This window comes from Elephantulus edwardii, unplaced genomic scaffold, assembly GCF_000299155.1.
Source record: "Elephantulus edwardii isolate Elephantulus edwardi_28Jun2011 unplaced genomic scaffold, EleEdw1.0 scaffold00015, whole genome shotgun sequence".
Classification (NCBI taxonomy): domain Eukaryota; kingdom Metazoa; phylum Chordata; class Mammalia; order Macroscelidea; family Macroscelididae; genus Elephantulus; species Elephantulus edwardii.
In genome coordinates, this window is record NW_006399765.1 from 7,814,098 (window position 1) to 7,834,694 (window position 20,597).

Below are 20,597 nucleotides of genomic sequence, written 5' to 3' on the forward strand. Positions count from 1 at the left end.
GGCACAGGATAGAGCACGGTTTAGGGCTGTTGTACATAGGGTTGCTATGAGTCGCAAACGACTCGACGGCACATAACAACAACAACAACAAATATTAAGTTTAAATTTAAAAAATGGGGAAATTGGCAATCCTAAACCCTTATTCCCAAGGAGCAACAATTGACAGGATATGAAAATGCTCCTATTTACCATAGCCTGTATTCACCAGTTTTCTAGTGACACATGACCTTTTTGCCTCTCCATCTTGTCTCCCCTAAAACTAAGACTATCATTCCACATGTGCTGCTAGTATTCTTCTTAACTTATAGAAAAGTTTAATATTTTGGGGGGTATTATTTTTCACAGTAAGATATTTTTCTACATGGTCCGCATAATTTTCTTAAATAATCTACTTACTGCTCTGTAGGTTTCTGAGCTAGGAACTAACTTCCAGTGTAGAAGAGAGGCTTTGGTCCAAAGTCCTGGACTTGCTCTTCCAAAACCACATCTCAAAGGCATCAATTCTCCATCACCATTAATCAATCTCTCCTTCTCCCCTTCCTCCTGACCTTGTAATAAACTAATAAAACAACTAATATACTTTGGTTGCTATACATGTATTTTTTTCTTCTTAGTTATATAAATGAAGCCATACAATTTTGTAATTGGTTTATTTCACTCAACATAATATCGTCAAGATCGTTCCATATTGTAATATCTATCAAAACTTCATTTCTCCTACAGACAAAGTAGTATAATTGTCCATTTTATATATGTACAACATTTTTGTTTATTCATCAATCTTTTGCTGGGAATTTGGCTTGTTCCCACATTTGGGCTATTGTCAATTGTAATGAATACTTGTATCGGCATCTCTTTTTAAGCATCTGCTTTAAACTCTTTTGGATGGGTACTTAAGAGTGGAATTGCTAGGTCAAATGGTAGTTGTTTTTTGGTTTGGGGTTTTTTTTTTTTAGATTTTATCTTAATAATTTTAATGAACATTTATGGAGATTTTGGATTTCCATTCATTCATTGTTGCACATTTCTCCCTGCCCAGCCCTAGCACCCCCCCTACCCAGTTCACTCCTCTCTTTGAAAAGTGAAAGAAAAATTCTTTCTTTGATATACAATCTCCCCGCACCCCTCCCACTGCCCCAAGTACACTCCAACCTTAATTGTGGACTCTTGTGATAACCATAATACCCTATCATACATTGATTTTAAATTATTCTTTCCCTCATCTGTTTCAATGCAGTATATGCAGTTTATCCAGTTTTTCTCAGTCTTACCCCAACCCTGATGTCAGTCCCATTTTACAGCCATGGCACCATGCAGTATTTGTCCTTTTGCGACTGAGATATTTCACTCAGCATAATGTCCTCCAGGGACATTATGAATAATATTTTGAATAATATTGAAATAATTATTTTGAATTTTGAATAATATTGCGTGAGTTCCTTGTTTTTCAATGCAGCATAGTATTCCATGTGTGAATATACCACAGCTTCTCTATCTATTCGTTTGTTGTTGGGCACCTGGGTTGTTTCCAACTCCTTGCTATTGTGAACAAAGCCGCGAAAAACATGGGTGTGCATATGGATGTCAGTTATGGTCTCTTTAGGGTATATTCCCAGTAGTGGAATTGCTGGGTCAAATGGTATCTCTATTTGCAACTTTTTGAGAAAGCGCCACACTGCCTTCCACAGTGGTTGTACCAAATGGTAGTTTTGTTTTGGTTTTTTAAAAGAACTACCACAATATTTTCTATAGCAGCTATATAATTTTGCAGAGTCTAACAATAGATAAGGGTTCCAATTTTCCTACATCCTTACCAACTTTTGTTATTTTCTTTTTTAATCTCAGCTATCTTGATAGTGAAATGATATCTCATTGTGGTTTTTTATTTGCGACTTTCTGATGGCTAATGATGCTGAGTATCTTTTCATATGTTTGTGGATCTTTAAATGCTTCCTTTGTTAAATATATATTCACATCCTTTGCTTATTTTATGATCTGGCTATTTGTTATCCAATTTTCAGTGTTTGATACATATTTTAGTTAGATTCTTATTGGGTATACGGTTTCTGAAGATATTCTCCTGGTTTGTAGCTTACTTTCCATTTTTTTGTAAACTATCCTGATGAACAAATGTTTTAAACTTTTATGAATTTCTGTGTTAGGGACCTCTCTGTAGTACTGAGAAGCAACAATATTAGTCTAGAAACTAAGGTATACCTGATTAAGGCCATGATCTTCACAATTACTTGCAATGCATCAGAGAGCTGGACAATGCCTAAGATGACAAAAGAGTTGATGCTTTTGAGTTGTGGTGCTGAAGAAGAGTCTTGAACATCATGGACTACCAAGAAAGAAAATATGTCTGTCTTGGAGAGGGTGAAGCCAAATTTCTCCTTGGAGGCTAAGATTTTGGAGCTCTGTTTCACATACTTTGGGCACATGGGGTCATAGGAGAACAACATCATGCTTGGAAGGATGGAAGACAGTGCAGGAGAGGAAGACCGCAGATAAAATGGATTGATACAGTAACGTGGGTAATGGGAGTAAGTGTGTCAGAGTCAATAAGATTGGCTCACAATAAGGCAGGCTTCAGAGCTGTTGTACATAGGGTCACTATGAATTGCAGGTGGCTCGATGGCACATCACAACAACCACATTTTGTTTTGCTCTTTGTGATTTTGTATTATATTAGATAATTCATTGCTGAAAGCTAGACCTGGCAACATTACTCCTGCTTGTTCTGAGAACATCATGACAACAACAAAAAAAACACCATTATTATTTTAGTTTGAACATTTAAGTTCTTAATCCATTTTGCATTTTTTTAATAATAGTATAATGATCCTGTTTCATTTTTGTGTATGTTGAAATCCAATTAAATTGGGTGTTCTTTTATAGAGCTCTTAACATTCGGTAGGGCTTGGGATCTTACAGTTGACTCTGCCCATCCCAAACAGTCAGTAGCCCTAACCTGGTGTGTATATCAGAGAAAGAAGACACTTACTGAAAGGAGTAAGGTGTCTATATAAAAAATTTATAACTTGAGCTCTTAGCCAGAGAGAAGGATGTGCACTCTGGGGGGTGTGTGTGTGTGTGTGTCTGCAAGTGGGTTTAGGTAAGTTATACTTGTATGAGTTTGTGCTTATCTGTTGCTATATACTCTCTATGGATGAACTTTATTCTAAGTGGTAGAGATGTAGCAGTGAACAAGACAGACTGGATCTTTGCCATCATGGAGTTTATGTACTAGAGATGGATAGTATACAAATAAACAAAACAGGGTATTAAGTCAATTAAGGAAAATGTAGGAAATTCCAGAAAAAGGAAAAACATTTGATCGCTTGAAGGGACAAATTTTACATGTAAAAGGCTCCATAAGACATTGCATGTACTTTTAGATGGATTAATGTCAGAGTCCTAGATGCATGTTTTTATATTTATTTGTGCAAATAGGCAGGTTTCACCTAAAATGTATGTTGATATGTGTGGTTTTGTGCATGTCAATAGCACAGTTGACCTTGTGTGTGATATTTATGGGGAGTTGTGTGAATTGGTGTGTGGTTTGTGCGGTAACTGGAGATGTTCTGAAGTTCCTGTGCCAGTTAAGGAGATGACTTTTCTATCCTTGGTATTCAGGGCTATTTGCCAGCATCCTCTCTCCCTATTTCTTTCCACTTAGCTGCCTGAGCTATCTCTGTTCAGCTCTAGGAGGCTAAGCCAAGGAGAAAATAGGAACTGACTCATTGAGCCAAGACCTAGAAAGAGACTAACAGTGTTCTATGGAACCGTCATCATCAAAAAGAACTTCATCTTTGTAGTCCCTGTTCCCCACACTAGGAGAGAAAGAGTCCTAACTAAAAGACCTGAGGATATATTCTTGTCTCTGCTACTTATTATTTTGTGACCTTGGCCAAGATACTACATTTCTTTCTCTCTGAGTTTCCTAAGTAAGCTGAGTAGAAGCAAGAAGAGTAGGCACAAAGACCTGGAGTATTTAGGGCTATGTAGTACTGATTCCTAAAAGATGGAGGAAGAGATTTCTCAAGGTTTTTAAGCAGTATGGTGAAAACGTGGAAGATTCCCTCACTTTTGTATGTAAGGAAGGTCAGAAAGAAACCACATAGGATAAAATTAAAATGTCTTGTAATTGCCTATAAGGCTCTGTGATCTAGCTGCTATCTACCTCTCATTCTTACCCTCTGGAAGGCTTGCTAACTTATGCCCTAGCTGTACTTGTTTAATTCACCTGTTTGACTACACCAAGCTCCTTATCACCTCATTACCTTTTCATCTGATGTTCTCTCTGCCTAGCATACTCTACTTAAGTATTCATATGGTTGCCCACTTCCCATTACCCAGGCCTTAGTGCAAATATCACCTCCCCAAGGAGAGGCCTTCCCTGATAAAATATCAGTTTCTAAAATGCACAGACCCTTTTACCCAACAATTCCACTTCTAGTAATTTATCCAACAGATACACTTATAAATAAAATGACCTATGAAGAAAGACATCCACTGAGACATTTATTTGTGAAATAAATTACAGTATATCTGAACAGTGGACTATTGTATAGTTCTATATATCTTGAGAGGGAATGATATTATTAAAGTTTTTTTAAAAAACACAAGGATCCAGCTCTGCACTTAAGACATTTATTGTTTATTTAGTGCATATTATACATATGAAGTTGCAGAATAATATATATATATAGTATGCTACCATTTGTGTAGGAAAAAGGAGAAAATAGAAATAGAAATATAAAATGTATTTAGTCTCTAGGTGGTGCAAACAATGGATTCCCTCAACTGCTAGCCAAAAAGTTGTAAGTTCAGGTCCACCCAGAGGTATTTTAGAAGAAAGACCTGGTGACCTACTTCCCCCAAAATCACGCATTGAAAACCCTATGGAGCATAGTTCTCCTTACACCAAACTGTATAAAGAGAGCTAAATAAAGAAGCAGGGGACCCTTGGGCCCTGTGGTTCTGATTCAGTAGTCCTAAGCTGGGGCCCTACGTTTTAACAATTTCCTTAGGTGATTTGGGTGCAAGAGATCTGAAGACTTCACTTTAAATAACACTAATGCAGTCGTGATACCTCACTCAGAAAGAATCACATTCTGATATCATTTTTCTAGAAAGACAGAGAAATGACTAGCCCACCTCAGTGGACCATTAAAAACTGAGGCTTGGAGTTGGATAGTACATTTTCTAATGAGACATATCATGTATACAAAACATCTTGGAAGGTCAGAGCATCTGACCAGTCAGTTTGAGGAGTGATGTCAGGTGGCTCACCCAGGGGACATTCCCAGGCTTTGGTGTTACTGGATGGATTTTATGACTGTTCATAGGTGGGGTGGTTTTTTTCTTTTGTTGTTGTTGGTTGGTTGTTTTTTTTGAAAAGAGATCATGTTCCTTAATGAATGATTCTCTATGGTGTGTCTCAGGGAGGGCAATGAGCCAGAAGAGACCACTCAGATCACGTACAGTGAGCTTCTGGTCCATGTATGCCAGTTCAGCAATGTTCTCCGCAAACAAGGTGAGTGTGGGGGCCTGGGGAGGGGTTTTGCTTTGGGATATTTGAGGACTAGAGGAAGTGGGCAAGAAATATGAGAAAACTGTTACCTGGAGAACAAGAAAGGCCAGCTGGTGGGGGACAGCTACATGGACGGGAGCTCATAGAAGCAGAAAGGGTTCATCACAGTTCATGATGTTTGTCCTTTTCCTGCAGGCATTCGGAAAGGTGATCGAGTGGCCATTTATATGCCCATGATACCAGAGCTGGTGGTGGCTATGCTGGCGTGTGCCCGCCTTGGGGCTCTTCACTCCATTGTGGTAGGCATTTGAACTGGTAAAAAGAATATGGTGGGAGATGGGACTCTGGAGAAGTAGATTGAGCCTGGATGATGGAATGTCTTAAATGTCCTACTAAGGAGTTTACTATGTTTGTACCATCGGTCCTTTTAAGTTATCTACTTTCTTCTAGGACTCTAAATTAAAGAGCTTGACATATCATGAGTGACTCTTTTCTTTGTTCACTAGTCCCTGTAGCCTCTTTTTCTCCCTCAGTCTTTCTTCCCTTCTATAGTTTGCTGGCTTCTCTGCAGAATCTCTATGTGAACGGATCCTGGATTCCAGTTGCAGCCTTCTCGTTACAGCAGGTGACTCATTTTCTCAATTTTTCTCTAAATCCCCCAATTTGGAGCTTTTGTCTTCAGCCAACTAACTCATTGCTACTTGGAATTGCTTAGCATAGATGGTGGAGGCTTCCTGTCTTTCTTCTTGTCTTCTAGAACTGACTGGGAGCTGGAAGACTGTGACTGTAACGAGCTCCTTGTATCTTTGTCAGCTTTGAATCTGGAATAGCCAGATTCAAGAGGCTGTCTCAGAAAGGGTTCCAGGGATGTTATGCCAACTAGTGTTAAGGGGTTAAAGATACTTTGTCCTTCTAAGGCATGCCATGTCTGTTGTTTCCCAAAGATGCCTTCTATAGGGGGGAAAAGCTTGTGAACCTGAAGGAGCTGGCTGACGAGGCCCTGGAGAAGTGTCAAGAGAAGTAAGTATGTTCATCTAGATGGTGGGTTGACTAGGCTTTTTTATAACGGCAGGTTCTGGGACTCAAACTCCCTTTATCCTAAATTATCTTTCAAATCAACCAAATCAACTTCAAGCTTTTCTTTCCTGCAGGGGTTTCCCAGTGAGACGCTGCATTGTGGTCAAGCATCTAGGACGGGCAGAGCTGGGCATGGGTGATTCTCCCAGCCAGTCCCCTCCAGTTAAGAGGTCATGCCCAGATGTGCAGGTGAGTTTGGTACTTTTCTATCCTATTCTGAGGTCATGGTTCCTTTTTCCTGCCTGATATCTTGATAACTTCTTTTGCTCTCTCATTCTAGTGCTAAGGATCTGGGAGGAATGCTAGGAATGTCTCCTTAAAGAGCTGGAGGCTCTAACTTTGAACATGGGTAGGGAGGGAGTCCCTTTACTGTAGAGGAATTTAGCGTAAGATATTGTCTGTGCTGGTCGGGATATCTTGGGTGTTAAGGATCCTCAGGGTTTGAGCTGGAATTAGTAATATCATCACCTTGATTGCAGCAGGCTGTGGCTTGAGGTAAACTGACTACCTTTGTAAACTAGAGATTACTTACCATAGAAGGTTCAGGATCTGGGTCTCAACATAGGACCCGTCTTAGCTGTTAACACAGGAAACTCTGCTAGTACAGTCATGCTGCTAACACAAAGGTCACATGCCTTTAGTGGTTCCTTGGGAGTGAGATGGCACTTTCCTCCTCTTATGATTTATAGCCTTTGGGATCCTAATAGAGGATTGCTATGAGTTGGAACAGACTCAAAGACAATGAGTTGGTGGTTTTTGGTTTTTTTGTTTGTTTGTTTTTTAAATAGCATTAGATTCAATCTTCTGAAGAGAAGAGTAGAAAACACCATTGGGACCTTCAGGTCTAAGAGACAAAAGGGACTAGAGAGACTATATTTTATTACTGGTCTATTAGAGAGCCCCATTGGTGTTAGAGGTCCCAAGTATATAGGCTGGGATCAGGATCCTGTAAATGGAAGCTGAGACGCCCGGTGAGATGGAGCCTGAATGCAGACAGCCAAGGATCTGGAGCACCCTGATCCTTTCCACTCCTGCACTCTGGTCCTGCTCACTTGCCTTTCTATGGCTCTTAACAGGCTAAGCGGAAAGAGAAATCCAAGCGCGTCCAGCCCCAGGTATCCACCTCTGCACTGCCTTGAGCACGGCTTCCCTGCGTGCTTGTCTGTGTGTCCATCTGCTCTTTGCCTGTGTGCCCCATTGAGGTGACTGCCAGACCCTCCCGCCCTTCCTCCTGTCATTGGGGCCCTTGCCATCAAAACCCTTCTGGGGGGTTGTGAAATCAGATGCTAATTGTGTGACTCTGAGCTGGCACAGAGCATGGATCTTAGAGATGTAACAACAGACATCTGATTTCACTCCTGCTGCTCAGGACCTTTGTGGGAGAAGGGACAAATTAATCTGTCAGAAAGCGTTTATTGTGTGTGTCCTTCACACGGGGCTGATCCAGGAGACAGGAGGAGGAACACGTGGAAAGAGGCGCAGACTCTGATCCTGGGACCTCACAGCTAGTTTATATATGACTTTGGGGTTTATAAATTACCAAATAAGATTAAACAACAATTTTTTTAAAAAAATCATATTTAAGTGATGCTAAGAAGAAAGACATCGTAAGTAAGGAATCAAAAAATATTAGTAAAGAAGAGAAAATAGGCCTGGAATCCAAACACCTAGACACCAGTATTTAGCTCTAGTACCTTGATTAAGTAACCTCTTCTATCCACTCTTCAGTTTCCCTGTCACTAAGGGAGAGATGATAATAATGTGATTAAAAGGAAATTGCTTTGCTTGCTGAAAGAAAACATTAAGCCCATTGTCCCTGAGAGTTTTAGATGACTTACTCGCAATCTACTATCACATACCACATAGGTTAATGGTGTCTTTATTTTTATTTACATGATAGAGACAGACTTTATTCCTAACAGATACTGCTTCCTCCTTAAAACTCAAACAGAAACCCAAGCCTCAAGGGGTATCAAACTTGGTGCTTTATATTTAAGTTCTGTAGCCAGACTACTTGGATTCAAATTCTGATTCTCATCTGTTACAGTGTGAGCTTCAGGAAGTTACTTAACCTCTCTTGCCTCTATTTCATCTGTAAAATAAGTGTATTAACTGTACTTACTTTACAGAAATTTATTAGGGTATACAAAGTGCTTGGTATTTGATAACTCAATAGTATACTTGATAAATTTTAATTTTTATTGTTTCCCCTTAATATAGCAGACAGTTCTAAAAAGAACTCACAGATTCTCAAATACTTAATACCAGAGACCATATTCTATAAAATACTGGATTTTTATTCTTTTTTTTTAATCTGTTACCAAAACCCAAAAGAAATAAAAATAAGCTTATAAAGTCTATGTTTGTGGGCCGAGAATTGCTGTTAATGTTGCATAAAACTTGGTAGAGTCGCAAATACCCTCATCTTTAAGCAGTCAAAGCAAGCAAGGCATGGTTAGCAAGGCCTCAATAGCATTAACTATGACATGTCACATGTGGTTTTCCAACACCTGGAAGCTGAGACTTTTTTCTAGGCCCAAGGACAAAGGCCAGTTCCTCAATCCTTGTTTTAGAAAATTCAGACAGGTTCCTGATTCAAAGCTCTGGGCCCTAATAGGCATATATCCAATTCATAGCCAACGTCCGTCCCACTAATTAAATTCATCCTGCTTCCTGGTACTGGTTGGTGGTTCCCCACCTGGAACACCTGCTCTCTTTCCGATGCACACACCCACAAGGAAAACAGTTTTATAAAAAAAGTCTTTTATTCCATGACCTTAGAATAACTAGACCTTGTCCTGGCATGTCCATAGAACATTTTCTGTGATGGGTCACCGTCACACCAGTACTGTAGAAAATGTGTCAAAACAATATTTTTCCTAAAATACATTAATGGCATCATCTCATGCAGATTGTCTAGTGGTGGGGAAGGGTGTCCATTTGATAATATGTAGATTCTCATGGATCTTCCACTGAAAAGCAGTTTGCTCTTGTGCTTTCCAGCTTAAGGGCAGCTTTTCTCTCTTGCGTTTCTTGTTGTTGGTTTTAGTGGTTACATAACTTGACTAGGTTTGTCCTTAGGCTGCTGCTTTGCTAGAAACTTTTTCGTTCTCTATAGTAAGGGGCAATTAATACAGAAAGAGAGGTGTCATGGGAGAGTCATTTTTATAATTAATCAAGATAATGTCTAACACACATGTGAGTTTTTTAATCAGATATGCATACAAATAAATTAGCATCTATTGATGTAATAGAAGGAGGATTCTCTCATACTGCTGTGTCTACCTGCCATCCAGGGTTACTGAATATACAAAAAGCTAATGTTTTTGAAAAGGTTTTGTGCCAGCTGAAGCAAACCTCAGACAGTTCCCATCTTCATCTCCCACAGGAGCCCAGTGAACACTGGACTAATTCCTGTCCCTCTTGACTTTCACCACTTCTCCTCCTTTTCCCCTGGGGTGAGCTAAGCTTAATGTTTACAAGTAACTGCTTTCTCTTTGTATGTTATCCATGTCTTAGGAGGCCATTAAGGCAAGAGTGATTATTCTCATTTTAAAAAGGAGTGACTTGAGAAAAAGTTATTTGCCCAGGATAATATAGTTCAACAAGTGGCAGAACTGGGATTGAAATACAGTGTAATTTTTTTGATAAATTCAGGGAATCCAGTCTCATTAGCAGAGAGTTGTTGTTATGCCATCGAGTCGCCTGTGACGCATAGTGACCCTATGTATAACAACCCTAAACCCTGCTCTATCCTGTGCCAATCTTATTGTCTCTGACACACCTACCCCAGTTACCCTAATCACTGAGTCAATCCATCTCATCGAGGGTCTTCCTCTCTTGTACTGTCCCTCCACCCTCTCCCAGTCATGAAGTCCCTCTCCAGGGACCTTCCTTGAAACATATCCAAAGTATATCAAAGCTTCAGAATCCTTGCCTCCAAGAAGAAGCCTGGTCTCACCCTTTCTAGGATGAATCTGTTTGTTCTCCTAGCAGTCCATGGTACCCTCAATACTCTTCTCCAGCACCACAGCTCAAAGGCATCAATTTTCCTTCTATCATTCCTAGTCATTGTCCAGCTTTCTGATGCATAGCAAGTAATTGCAAATACTATAGCAGAGAAAACTGGTTATTCAACGAAATGGTATAGGCAAGAAAGAAAAAGTTTTTAAAGGACAGTTTAGAGAAATTCTAGGCAATTGAGTACAGAGAACATTCCTCTCCATGTTGGCCCTTTTCGCTGACCTGAAGTAAGGTTTCTTATTGAATGGAACCTGCCTCTGTAAATAAAAATCTCAAAGAAACCTCATTGGTGTCAATGTATAAGAACAGAGATAGAGCTAAGAAAAGTACTTGAAGATGTGAGAAAAGTCTGGACATTCAGGAAAAGGTCCTTGACCCAAGATCTGTTCACTTCTTTTGCTACCAACTAACAGGATCAGGTTCCTGCCTCACCTGTGGGCTCTAAGTTTACATTTCTAAACTGTGTGATGTTTGCTTCCCTGCTAATGAGCCAATGGCCCACAAGTGCATATGTGTGCATGCAGGTCTATTTCTGCACATTTATCAATAAAAATACAGTGTTTCACTTTTAATGCCACATACTTTGCTGGGAACTGGGGATCTAGAGTTAAAAAATTAGATAGATTTGTTACTTCCCTATGTAGCTGGGGAAGTAGTAATGAAATAAACAACTAAATAAAATAATTAGAAATATGTGCTGTGTGGGACAGAAATACAGTGTTGTGGTTAAGAATAACAAGCAAGGGTGGCATGAGGTGTGGGACTCTACAAGATACTGTTCAGAAGAAGTTTCTCCAAGAAAGTGACATTTAAGCTGACAAGTGAAGAATGAGAAAGATCAGCCAAATGACCTTCTTCAGTCTGAGGCCAGGTAATGAGAGTTCCAAGACAGAGTTGGGAGAAGAAGCCAGGGTGCTGGGAGTACTCAGTAAACCTGCTGTTTTGTTCCTGTTTTCTGTGTACTTTCTACCCTAAAAAGCTCTCCTTCCCTTCTTCCTTTGAGGCACTCTTAATGATCTGCTAATCCCATTTCAGCTCCAGATGCTAGGTAAGGTATCTATTACCCCTACTTTGACCTGTTTACAGTTTTTCTTGTTTATTCCTATCTTCTTCTCACTGCAGATCTCTTGGAACCAGGGGGTTGACTTGTGGTGGCATGAACTCATGCAAGGAGCAGGGGACGAGTGTGAGCCTGAGTGGTGTGATGCTGAGGACCCACTTTTCATCCTGTACACCAGCGGCTCCACAGGCAAACCCAAGGCAAGCGTGTGTGTATGTGTTTGTGTGCACTGTCTAGGGGTGAGAGTAAGTTTCTAAGGAGCATGTAATGACATGAATTTTACTCTATAACTTTGGGTTTCAGAAATATCATCTTGCTTTTTCCAAACCAGATTAAGCATAAAATCCATAATATCTATGTAGTGGGAAATTGTACTTTAGGCTTGTTTTAATGCATCTTTCCCATTACGGTGAGATAGTTCAGGTGATAGCTTTCATGATATCTAGAAAAGATGAAAACAGTCAGTCCACGTGTCTGATATGGGTGATCTTTCCCCTGCCGACATGGATTGACTAAAGAAGAATTTCACTTTCAACTTGTCAACTCAAGGCCAAAAGTGAGCACAGGGATTGCTTTCAGACTCCTAGGACCACTAGCAGCTCTTATGAGTTCTGTCCTCACGAGTTTGAGCAACAAAAACAAAGAAATAAAATATTAACATCATCACTTCCCAGGCCCATGTGTGAGCTGGACACTGACCTCCACTGTTCCTAGAAAGAAAACTCTTCCTCTTCCATTTACAACAAAGTTATGTCACTCTACCTTCCTCCTACTCAGCCCTAAATTTTTCTTTCCATATGCTTTGGACTGTCTCTCAGTGGACCTTTAGAAACTTTATTTTAGGCCTTTTCTTACTTGCTCTTGGCAGAGGGATGAGTGAGCAAAGAGAATTGTCTGTTTTTCCCCACTGACTTTGCCCATGTGTATGAGAGTGTGTATATATACAAATATGTGTAACAGAGAAACTGCTAGATATATGCTAGACAAGTGCATGTCTGAATGGTGTAGATGACTCAGAAATAGCATATTAAAGTGTAGGTGTTTAGGCAAGAAGTTGCGCTGCAATCCCCAAAGTGTAGGTGTGTAAAAAAGAAAACAAAAGATAAAAACATTTTTTAAAAAGATGGGGGGAAGTGCAGGTGTGATAATGGATGTGCATGTGAGTGACGGCAGGGCAATGAGGTGGAAGCATGGAGAAAAGGAGATTGGGGAGTGAGGGATGCTGTACAAGGCGTGAAGGCAGGACCAGAACGCCTGACGAGGACCTGCTTCCTGCTCTGCCCCAGCCTTCATTTTGTGGTCAGTAGGGATGGGCACAAAACTCCAAACCTAAGGTCCTATATTCTTCCCACAGGGCGTAGTGCATACAATTGGGGGCTACATGCTCTACGTGGCCACAACCTTCAAGTACGTGTTTGACTTTCACCCCAAGGATGTGTTCTGGTGCACAGCAGACATTGGCTGGATCACTGGCCATTCCTATATCACTTACGGGCCACTGGCTAATGCTGCCACAAGTGTTTTGGTAAGAAAGGAACTGAGACCATGGTCATTTGGTCTAGAGTCAGGATGGATAAGATAATCTTGGGTGACTACCTCCCAAAGTCATTTGGTCTAGAGACAAGAGCATCCACACAGTTACCTATCTGGAGGGCTCTTGAGGGCTTTGTGTACACTGGTCGGGAATGAGGCCTCTCGTAAGCTTACCTGATCATAGTGTAAAGATACTGGGGATGGTCAGGAAGAGCAAAGTACGGGGCATAAGGTTCTGGGAAGGGAATAGTGGAGTTACTGGAAAAGAACAAGAATGACTAACCTTTACTGGGACCAGTTTGAGGGGATCCCCACATACCCAGACGTGGGCCGCCTCTGGAGCATCGTGGACAAGTACAAGGTGACCAAGTTCTACACAGCACCCACAGCCATCCGCCTACTCATGAAGTTTGGAGATGAACCTGTCACCAAGTGAGACCCTCCCCTCCCTAGCTGCTGTCCCATGGGTGTCCCTCAGAGCTGGATGGTGGCTTTTGTGCACAGTCTATTCCATTCTGTTGTCTCACTTCCTTGAATAGAGGAGGGGGAAGGAGAAGAGTCTGGACACATCTTCCTGGATCCCAATGATATTCACAGCCTTCCTTTCTCTCCAACCCTTTGCCCAAGGCATAGCCGGGCATCCTTACAGGTGCTAGGCACAGTGGGTGAGCCCATCAATCCTGAGGCCTGGCTGTGGTACCACCGGGTAGTAGGTTCCCAACGATGTCCCATTGTGGATACCTTCTGGCAGACAGAGACAGTAAGTGAGGGGTCCAGAGGGCTGGGCTGAGAAACACTGTATGAAGATGGCCTCAAATCCATTATTTCTGACTTCTGCAGGGTGGCCACATGCTGACTCCCCTCCCTGGAGCTACACCCATGAAACCTGGTTCTGCTGTGAGTGCGGCTACTCTGACTGGTCTCTGAATAGGCAGAGCTAGGGTCTTGGAGCTTTGAGCTACCTAGAAGGTGTGGGCTGGAATGTGTGAGGAAGTTGGGGTGCCAGGGCATCTTTAAAGAGGTTGAGTTTAACCAGAGTTGTCTCATTCTCCTGAGTCCTGTTTCCTATTTGCATCTAGACCTTCCCATTCTTTGGCGTAGCTCCTGCAATACTGAATGAGTCTGGAGAAGAGCTAGAAGGTGAAGCTGAAGGCTATCTGGTGAGGCCTTGGTCCTTGGAGGTTCTTTTCTTTTTTTAATTGAGATTTTAATGAAAACTTATAAAGAACTTGCATTCCAATCCTTCATCGTTGCATATTTTCCTCCCTGCATCCCGTCTCCCCAGATCACTTTTTTTCTTTGGAAAAAAAGGTCTTTCATTGTTATAACAGTCCCCTCCCCAACCCCAGATCACTTTACTATGCAGCTATTATTCTGGACTTTTGTCATGCCAATACTACCTTTTATGCAGTTATCTCCCTCATCTGTTTCAATGTTGTATACATTATTTATGCCCGGTCTTTGGAGGTTCTTGAGGGTAGAAGGGGAAGGGTCCACAAGGGGGTATTGCACTTTGCTTCAAACTTTAGAATCATTTCTTCTGGTAGTTGCTTAAGGCTTTATCTCCATAGTTGGGGGTTTTCCCTCTTCTGAAAGTCTCTGGGACCAATCACTATGGATACTTTGCTTGCATTTTTTCCCTTTTGACCATGAGGTTGCTAAGTTTCCTTTTAGAGTCTGCACAAAGACCCTTAACTCAGCCTTTTGGTCTAGAAGGCTTAGTTCCAGCTCTTCTTTTGACAAACATTCTAGAGTAAAAAGAGGCTTCATAAACATAGTGGAAAATCTCTACATGCCTGGTTCAAGTCCTGGCTCTACCTTTTCTGTGTCCTCAGATAAGGTACCTAACCCCCTGAACCAAAAATTTGCTTATTTATGAATTACGTAAGGTTATAATAGTACCCTTGTCTCCTACTGGACTGATAAAATGAGATAATCCATATGAAGGATTTAGCATAGAACCTCACAGTGCCTACAACTGTTGTTAGTAGTATTTGGGGGAACCTCAAAGATCACTGACTCCCATTCTTTACTTCTGCTTTACATTCCCAAGAGCAGTTAATAACAGAGGAAGAACTTGAATCTAGGTCTGCTGATTCTTAGCCTTGAGTTTTGCCTACTCTATCAATTGGGTACTACAGAATATTAGATTGGGATAATAATTATTTGCTCATGTGTGGGCCATAATGATTATTTTTATTTCCTTCAGATATCAAATTGAACCAGCTCTCCTGAGGTATTACCCAAAAGAAGATTAAAATTTACTAAGTGATTATCACTAACAACACTGCTAGGAGATTTCAATATACTATTTAATCTTCAGGATAATTTTGTAAGGTAGACTATTTTCTCTGATTTACAGATGAGAATCCTGGAGGTCAGAGAATCCTGAAGGTCAGAGAGGTGAAATCACTTACCTAAGGTTACACAGCTACTGTAGCTGGGCTACCAGGCCAGGATTGTCTGTCCCAAAGCCTGTACAAACCCTGCTTCTCAGAAGTGGCATTCAGGCTGTTTTCCCTCATGTTTGGCATATGACAGTGCAGTATATGTGACCATTACCTCTTCTTTCTTCTCCAGGTTTTCAAACAGCCCTGGCCAGGTATCATGCGCACAGTCTATGGGAACCATGAGCGCTTTGAGACCACCTACTTTAAAAAGTTTCCTGGGTACTATGTGACAGGAGATGGTGAGCATTGGCAATATCCCTTTACCACCTCCCAATAAGATATGTCCCCTCCCTTTCAATTTTCAGAAAGAGTTGATTAGGGATGAAGGACAGAGAGAGGACCGTGTCACATGTGTCAGTGCCTGGTGTCCAGACGGAGACACTGAGAGAAGACTGTAAGAAGGGAAGACTGTTGCAGGGAGAATCTAAGGATGGCACCACCTGAAATTTGATATCTAAGGAAAGACTTTCATTCATAGGGTCCCTGTGAGTCATCTACGACTCAACAAGAAGGAAAGATATTCTACTTTCCATTATTCCTATACTAAAAGAGATGGGCATGTGGCAGTGTTTATGACTATGGGTTTTTTGTTTTGTTTTGTTTTTTAGAGGAAGAAACAGAGGTTTATTAGACATTAGTAACAGACTGTGAACCCATCAGGAAATTCTGACCCTATCCTTATCTTATATACAAATCTATTATCTATCTATCTATCTAAATATTATGACTATGTTTTCTCCATGTTTAGAGCCTGGGAACATGGATCTTACTGAGCCCCTACTATGTTCAAGAACTGTTCTCAGCACAGAGGATGATACTCCCATATATAAGACAGACATAATCCCAACTTATATGGAGCTTACATTTTAATAAGGGGAGATAGAAAAAAACTAACCAGGAGTAGGGGAAGATAATATTAATTAGTGAAATTAGGCCAGTAATACAAATAAATAAGGCAATGTTATAACGTTTAGAGCAGGACAGCCACTATAGTCAGAATGATCACAGAAAGTTACCTGAAGTAATGTTTGAGCAAAAACCTGAAAAGGAAGAAAGAACCAGACAAAAATCTGAAGTAATAGTGTTTGAGGCAGAGAGATTACAGGCTTGAATTGTGGGAAAAGAATGAAGCCTGTGTGGCTAAAATGTAATGAGAAAATTTAAGAATGTTATATGATGTTAGAGAGGTAGATTATATAGCATCTTGTGGACCATAGTGAGGACTGGATTTTATGAAAAGAATAATGGTAGATATTCAGGGGCTTTAAATAGGGGAATGATAAGAACTAAGCAGGGGAGTGATAAGGACTAATCAAGTGTTTGAAAGTATCTTTGCTTGTAACATAGTTCACAAAGACAAAATTCAACATCTAGTTTTGTGAGTAGCAACTCAAAAAACTTAAAAGCTTGCTGCAGAAGATCTAAGATGATAGCTTTCAATATGAATTATATCTCAACATCAAGAAAATAAAATCCTCATCACTGTATCAATAGACAACATCATCACAGATGGAGGAAAGACTGAAGACTGAAGTTCTCAATTATTTCCTCTTATTTGGATCCACAGTCAACACCCAGCAGTCAGGAAATCCAAAGTGCTAAGAAACAATGATATGAGTTTAAAGGCAAAGATGAACATGATCCAAGCCATAGTCTATTTACTCTGAAAAGTGGGCAAGGAATAAAGATGACAGAAGAAGAATCATTGAGTTGAGGATAGTGAAACTTTGTCTTGCATCCTTTGGGCATGTTTTTGGGACAGTCCAGTCCTTGGAAAAAGGGCATCATGCTGGGAAAGGTGAGGAGTCAGTGAAAGACAGGGAGGCCTTCAACCAGATGGATTGACACAGTGATTGTAATAGTGGGCTTGAGTATATCAGAGATGAAGCGTGTGGTGCAGGATAGGGCAAGGCTCAGGACTCTTGTTCACAGGGTCACTGTGAGTCAAAATCGACTTGATGGCACCTAACAACAGCAATCGCAGCCAAGTAAGGTGCAACCATTGGTATCTCCCTTTCTGGATCAAAGAAGAATGAAGAAAATTCAAGACCCAATTAGTCCAGAGGACTAATGGGCTACACGAACCACAGCCTCCACTGTCTGAGACCAAAAGAACTAGGTGATACTGGGCTACCACCACTAATGACTGTAAAAGAAATCATAGTGGAAGATCATGGTGGATACAGTAGGGGGATATAAAGAAATAAAGTCAAAACCAATAAAAGGCCAGGCTTACTGGTGTAATAGAGCCTGGCAGAACCCCTGAGGCTCTGGCCCGTAATCATCCTTCGAACCTGGAATAAAACTTAACCCAATGGCTCAACTTTTAGCCAAACGATAAAAAGATCTATACAGAGAACAATAATATTAGGATCACTCCTTCAAATGACCAACCATTTAAAGTCATAAAAAATGCATATTCCCAATAATAAAACCCTGACAGCAAGAAGGACTAATGGAAATGAGACAGGGGGAAAGTACAAATGGTGTAGGAAAAAATAGTTTTTAGTCTGGTTTATAGAGACACTTAGCCTGGTTAAGTGTTTTAATTATCTATTGTCATGGAGCAAATGACTCTAAAATTTGGCAAATTAAGACAAATAGTATTTTAGTATCTGAGGACCAGGAATTTGTGACTGCTTAGTGGTTCTTGATCAAGCTGCTGGTTAGGGATGCATCCTCTTAAAGTATGACGGAGATTGTAGGGCATACCTGGCTGTATATACTCATGCTCCTGGCAGGAAGGAACCCTCAGTCCCTCAGTTTCTCGCAACATAAGCCTCTCCATAGGGCTATTCACATGACAATTGGTTTCTTTCAGAGGATGTTTGTCCAAGATGAAGTTATAGTATCTTTTACACTCAAATCTCACAAATTACATCCGATCACTCCTGCCACATCCTGCTGGTCACATGGACCATCCTAGTAAAATGAGAACAGGGGCTACACAGAGGTGAAAATACCAGGAAGACTTGTTAGGAGATTTATTAGGTATGACTGTTTGGCGACATGGATTACTTATTATGTTGTCCATTCTTTGGTGTGTGATCTTACCTTTGCTTTCCAGGTTGCCGGAGGGACCAAGATGGCTATTACTGGATCACTGGAAGGATTGATGATATGCTCAATGTTTCTGGTGAGAGAGAGGGATCACTTTCCCATCTTGTTAGACCTGCCTTCCTGGCAACTCCTAGCCTTCTGAGAGTGCCAGACCATGCCTGGGGTGACACATTCAGTTATGGCTTAGGTTTCAGAGTAGGTGATGAACCCTGGAATGTGCTCAGAGGAGGGGAACCAGGTTGGTGAGGTAACTGGAAACATATGTGAAGAAGGGCCTTCCGCATTTGACCAAACTAGGCCTCCCCTGTGGTTCTAGCAGAGGCTGAGGGTCGATGGGGAGCTCGCTCGCTCTCTCATGGTTCTTCCTTTCCCTTGACAAGGACACCTGCTGAGCACGGCAGAGGTGGAGTCAGCACTCGTGGAGCATGAGGCTGTTGCAGAGGCTGCGGTGGTTGGACACCCTCATCCTGTAAAGGGGGAATGCCTGTACTGCTTTGTCACCCTTTGTGATGGCCATACCTTCAGTCCTGTCCTTATTGAGGAGCTCAAGAAGCAGAGTGAGGAACCTTCCTGGGCAGGGGCTTTGGGGGAGGCATCTGTCCTGGTAGATCAGTTGCCACAGCAAGTTGAGGAGGAGGAAGGAGTGAGCTACTCTCCAAATCACAGATCTCAGAGGGCCCCAAGGGGTGGTTGTCCTCTTCCCACTCTGTGCTCCCTTTGTCTCTCCACAGTCATGTTGTTGTGTACTGTCACATTGGAACGGACTCATAGCTGACCCTCCAGCAGGTTTTCAGAGGCTATACAATGCACAGGAGGAGATTGCCTATCTGTCTCTAGAGGAGCAGTGGGTGTATCTGGATCACGTTGCACACGGCCTTTGGGTCGGCAGCACAACTCCTCACCACTAAGCCACCAGAGCTCCCTTCCACATAAGAGTGAACATTTATAGAATTATTTTCTCTATGCCACCACTGGGTTAAGTTAAATAAACGCCTTACCCTATTTAATCTCTGCAATCTCCCCTATGAAATGGATCTTGTTAACTCTCATTCTAAACAAGTAAAAACAGGCTTAGAGAAGTTAAATCACATGTTAAGCATGGCTAGTAATTAGTGCAAGAAACCTTAGCCACGGATTCAAGAATCTGACTCTGAGAAGGGAAGATTATGGTAAAATTGAAGTAAAAAAGACCAGTGTGTTAAAAGAGACAGGCAGTGGACCTAAGAGTGACTTGAAGGGTCTTGAAGAGGAAATAGGAAAAAAAGCTAGTTTTCTACCTTGGTTTCTGGGGGCCTGGCTGAGAATACTAAATAAATGTTCAATGATGTTTACAGTTAGAGAAAAGATTGGTCCGATTGCCACACCGGATTACATCCAGAATGCACCTGGTTTACCTAAAACTCGCTCAGGTATGCTTAGAGGTCCCCCGAGGGATTGGCTAAGGCCTGGGGGTGTTGGAGTGAGCCTTCAGCAGGGCTGGGGAGCCAGTGTTGTCACCAGGTAACCAGAGGCCTGTGGATCCCCCAGGGAAAATCATGCGGCGGGTGCTTCGGAAGATTGCTCAGAATGACCACGACCTGGGAGACACATCTACTGTGGCTGATCCATCCGTCATCAGCCATCTCTTCAACCACCGCTGTGTGACGACCCAGTGAACAAGACCCTGACCTTTACCCACGACTCCCCCTGCTTGGCTCTCAAAGTTGTGCGGCTCCTCCCTGCCCCTTGTCTAGGAGTGCTGAGGGCTAAAGCTCACCCACACCATCTCCCTCAACCTCCTGTCTGGGACTGAGGACTAACCCTGTCCTCGGGTGGAGACGACTTCCAGCCAGGCAGATGGACCCAGGCCAGCCTCACG

At 41.6% G+C, this 20,597-nt stretch overlaps 1 protein-coding gene across 1 annotated transcript in view; it reads left to right on the top strand.

Annotated features, from left to right (window-relative positions):
- The window catches only part of ACSS2 (acyl-CoA synthetase short-chain family member 2), a 74,326-nt gene extending 53,932 nt beyond the window's left edge, over nucleotides 1-20,394 (top strand). Inside the window, exons 3-18 of the mRNA XM_006881464.1 lie at nucleotides 5,448-5,539; nucleotides 5,732-5,835; nucleotides 6,089-6,161; nucleotides 6,481-6,556; nucleotides 6,688-6,802; nucleotides 11,759-11,896; nucleotides 13,051-13,221; nucleotides 13,528-13,661; nucleotides 13,857-13,989; nucleotides 14,070-14,126; nucleotides 14,309-14,389; nucleotides 15,810-15,918; nucleotides 18,747-18,815; nucleotides 19,120-19,296; nucleotides 20,074-20,148; nucleotides 20,267-20,394. Of these exons, the coding sequence (XP_006881526.1) occupies nucleotides 5,448-5,539; nucleotides 5,732-5,835; nucleotides 6,089-6,161; nucleotides 6,481-6,556; nucleotides 6,688-6,802; nucleotides 11,759-11,896; nucleotides 13,051-13,221; nucleotides 13,528-13,661; nucleotides 13,857-13,989; nucleotides 14,070-14,126; nucleotides 14,309-14,389; nucleotides 15,810-15,918; nucleotides 18,747-18,815; nucleotides 19,120-19,296; nucleotides 20,074-20,148; nucleotides 20,267-20,394 (1,732 nt within the window). The remainder of the gene's footprint in view (nucleotides 1-5,447; nucleotides 5,540-5,731; nucleotides 5,836-6,088; nucleotides 6,162-6,480; nucleotides 6,557-6,687; nucleotides 6,803-11,758; nucleotides 11,897-13,050; nucleotides 13,222-13,527; nucleotides 13,662-13,856; nucleotides 13,990-14,069; nucleotides 14,127-14,308; nucleotides 14,390-15,809; nucleotides 15,919-18,746; nucleotides 18,816-19,119; nucleotides 19,297-20,073; nucleotides 20,149-20,266) is intronic.
- The last annotated feature ends 203 nt before the right edge of the window (nucleotides 20,395-20,597 follow it).